This window comes from Halichondria panicea, chromosome 6 (assembly GCF_963675165.1).
Source record: "Halichondria panicea chromosome 6, odHalPani1.1, whole genome shotgun sequence".
In the NCBI taxonomy this organism is placed as follows: Eukaryota; Metazoa; Porifera; class Demospongiae; order Suberitida; family Halichondriidae; genus Halichondria; species Halichondria panicea.
In genome coordinates this window covers 6684858-6688423 of record NC_087382.1, presented here as the reverse complement: position 1 = coordinate 6688423, position 3566 = coordinate 6684858, and the positions used below count along the sequence as shown (strand labels likewise).

Here is a 3566-nt window from a genome sequence, read left to right as displayed (position 1 = left end):
TCATGGACCCCATTCAATTCTTGGTGACTTTGAACATATAATTATTTTAAGACTTATACAAGAAAGACCTAGCATTTATCTTGAAGAAATAAGGGGGAAACTTCTGGACTTATTTGGCAGTACTGTGAGTACTTCAACGATATGGAGAACGTTGCACCATAAGATGGGCTGCAGTCGTCAGGTTGTTCGCTACATAGCTTCACAGCAAAGTGAACTTGCTCGGGCACAGTTTATGGCAGAAATTAGTGTTTACGATCCATCAATGTTGATTTGGATAGATGAAAGTGGATGCGATCGTCGTGACAGCAAAAGAAAATATGGATACAGCTTCAGAGGGATTACACCAAGAGATCACAGGCTGTTTATAAGAGGAAAACGCTACTCTACCATACCACTTCTTTCAACTGAAGGGATTCATGATGTTTACATATCAGAAGGCAGTACTGATGGAGATAAGTTTGTAAACTTTCTCAGAAACTGTTTACTTCCAATCCTTAATCCCTTTAACTGCGTCAACCCTCTGTCTGTGGTCATTATGGACAATGCATCAATACATCATATACAAGAAGTCCAAGATATGATTGAAAACCAAGGCAATGCAAAGCTGATTTTTCTTCCACCTTATTCACCCGATTTAAACCCATCGGAGGAAGTGTTTAGTCAAGTCAAGGACATTATTAAGGAAAACTACCAAATTTTTGAGTCTACCAGTGCTCCTAGAGCACTATTAAGTACAGCATTTGCAATGGTAACGAAGCAAGACTGTCTCTCTTATATCAAACACTCAGGATACATTCAATAATAATTCACAATTTATGTAAACCTGTATAATAATTATTACTAAATACGAGTGTTTATGTCTTGCAGAAAGGTCATTATAGCTTACTTTTCAGACAAATATTCTTGGTCGCTGAGGACTCCACTACTCTTTAAATTACTGAGCTCGTTTAACTGTTTATACAATTTGGATCTGTTTTCAATAGCCCTAACAGGACTACAACCACTCACATTGTGTGTTTTGGCTGGTAGATTCTGCGTTGGTGATAAGACGTTTGAGATTGCACAGGCAGCATCAGTAATTGCTTTAGTTATTGAAGGTGAAGACAACCCAGTAGCTTTCTTAGTCTGTCCACCAGCTCTAACAAACATACTTGTGCTTGGAGGATCATCTGTGCTTGTGTGCATATTTCCCACAATCATCTCAGCCCAAATACGTAGCTGCATTATAGTAAATTTAGAGCCATGGTTCTCTTTAAGATTATCAACTATCTCTTGAACCCGATCCTCTTTCTCGAGAGATTTAGTTTTTCTTTTCTTAGTTGTTCTTAATTCATCATCTGATTCGCAATTGAGCTCTCGTTTCTGTGGTTTATCTTTAAGCCCATCACACCACAAAATTAACTTAGAAGAAGTTTTTAATTCAGACCACACTTCTTGGACATCTTCAGAGCTTCGGATACTAATAACGTTCGTACCTTGAACATATCCAACATCAAAATCATGAATGTCAGGTACAATTTCTTGTTTAAGCTGAGCTCTGATAATTTCCTTGAGACAAGTTGCTGTAGTAATGGCGACCATATCCACGTTCCTCAAAGTGAAGGTCTTTGCATGAGACTTCTTTTCTTTAGACACTGCCTTTAAAAATACTTTGGGGATAACAGCGTTGCTTTGTGGCAGTAAGGGTTGCTGGGCTCTTAATGGGGTAATCAACACTCTCCCACTGCTTGCTGCCTTGCCTACGTTGGGTGTGATTGAGAAAGATCTGGAGTTGTTCACACTAATGTGTGGCTGGAAAAAACAGGCAGGTTGATCCTTCTTTTTTTCCATCGCTTTGCTTTGTAGAAATCGAAAATGGACTGAGACTAGACTTGTTTCTACTTGTACTGTGCTGACAGAGCAACTTAATTAATTGAGCATGCGCACCACCTTAGCAATCAAGCAACCTGAAAAACTCTGTAAACAATTAGGCCTGCTACTGACTGCTTGCGCATGCGCAAAATTATTGGATAATATTCCCGTAATGTTTCCCATTAAACTGAATTTTTACCAGAATTATAATTATCCTGAATAATTCATAAAGTCAGACACCGAGATATATAGCTAGCTAGCTAGAAACAGAGCTGTATTGCTATTGTCAGCCTTCCCCTCCGTTCAGAGGTCCACTAGGTCCACAACATAGTAGGCTAAGGGTAGCTATTAGAATGCTGACGTCATTGTTTTACTGAGCAAAATACAATGGTATCCACTTGCGCATGTCGATACCAGGCCCTCTCTTAGCGGCCTGGAATCGGAATCGAGGTTAAGCAAGTGCTAGTATATACTCATGCATCAAATATGTAATTCATGTAATTCATTTTCAGACCTAATTATACAGCTCCTCAAAAAGTAGTCAATTACCTGTTGCTGTCCAAACAGTTGTATGATGGTTATTCTCTCAGAAGAAACACGTCAGCAAGTAGTTGTAAAAACATCCACTACTTAGCAGTGAAGTGGTTTGTGGTTTCTAGATGCGTGTGAGCTCAGTAGAGTGCACCTGACACTGATAGTAATGAATATCAAAACAGTTACTATGGGTTATAAAAAACAAGAAAATGTTGTTGATAAACCACACCACACCCACATTTCAATATTTCTTTGAATTGCAGACTGTTCCTAGGGTGCCGTCTTGAAACAGCGGTGAGTATAATCATGACCCGATTCAAACCGTATTTAATCAAACTTCATCGCACAGATATAATTTTGTGAATCTATAAAGCTACGATCAGAAGAGTGTAAAGAACTTTCCCGAACCACCGAACCAAAGGCGAAGAAACAAGTTAGAGCTTTTCTCGGACTCACAGGTTACTACAGAAAATTCATCCCTAATTTCGCCACTATCGCAGCATCCTTGACTGATCTCACTCGGGAAAATGCACCCAATAAGTCTTATTGGACACCGGAAGCATTTCAGACTCTCAAGGGATTGTTGTGTTTTGTGTTCATCCCCTATACTATACTGAAGAACCCTGACTTTGACCGTCTGTTTATTGTACAAACTGATCGTGGTATTGGAGCCGTACTCAGCCAGTTATCTGATGAGGGATCAGAGCACCCTGTTGCCTACTACAGCCGCAAGCGTTATTCCACTGTGGAGAAAGAGTGTCTGGCATTCAAAGTGTACCTACTTGGGGGGAAACCATTTACTGTTCAAACAGATCATCGTTCCCTCGAGTGGCTCAACCGACTCAACGATACAAACGCTCGTTTAACACGATGGAGTTTAGAACTGCAGTCATATTCATTCACTGTTCGCCATCGAGCGGGAAGGGCTAATGCAAATGCTGACGGACTGTCACGTGCTCATAATCCAAACGCGACAACTTTGTCGCCGGAGAAGGACGGAGGAGTGTGAGGACAAGGCCTCACAGGACATTGCTAATCATGTGGTAAACCACAAGTACTGTAGTGAACATTCTAGAACATCATGTGTTTTGTTAGTAGAACATTCTAGAACATTTATTTTTAGATAATGTGTTTTGTGAGCAGGTTTAGTATTTAAGTGTTGAGTTTTGTATTTGTTGAGT

At 40.0% G+C, this 3566-nt stretch overlaps 1 protein-coding gene across 1 annotated transcript; it reads right to left on the bottom strand.

Moving 5' to 3' along the window:
• Positions 1 to 749: 749 nt before the first annotated feature.
• LOC135337959 (uncharacterized) lies at positions 750 to 1970 on the bottom strand. Its single transcript, XM_064533979.1, has one exon. It carries the CDS (start codon positions 1828 to 1830, stop codon positions 883 to 885), a length of 948 nt encoding a protein of 315 aa, XP_064390049.1. The 5' UTR covers positions 1831 to 1970; the 3' UTR covers positions 750 to 882.
• Between the last annotated feature and the right edge of the window lie 1596 nt (positions 1971 to 3566).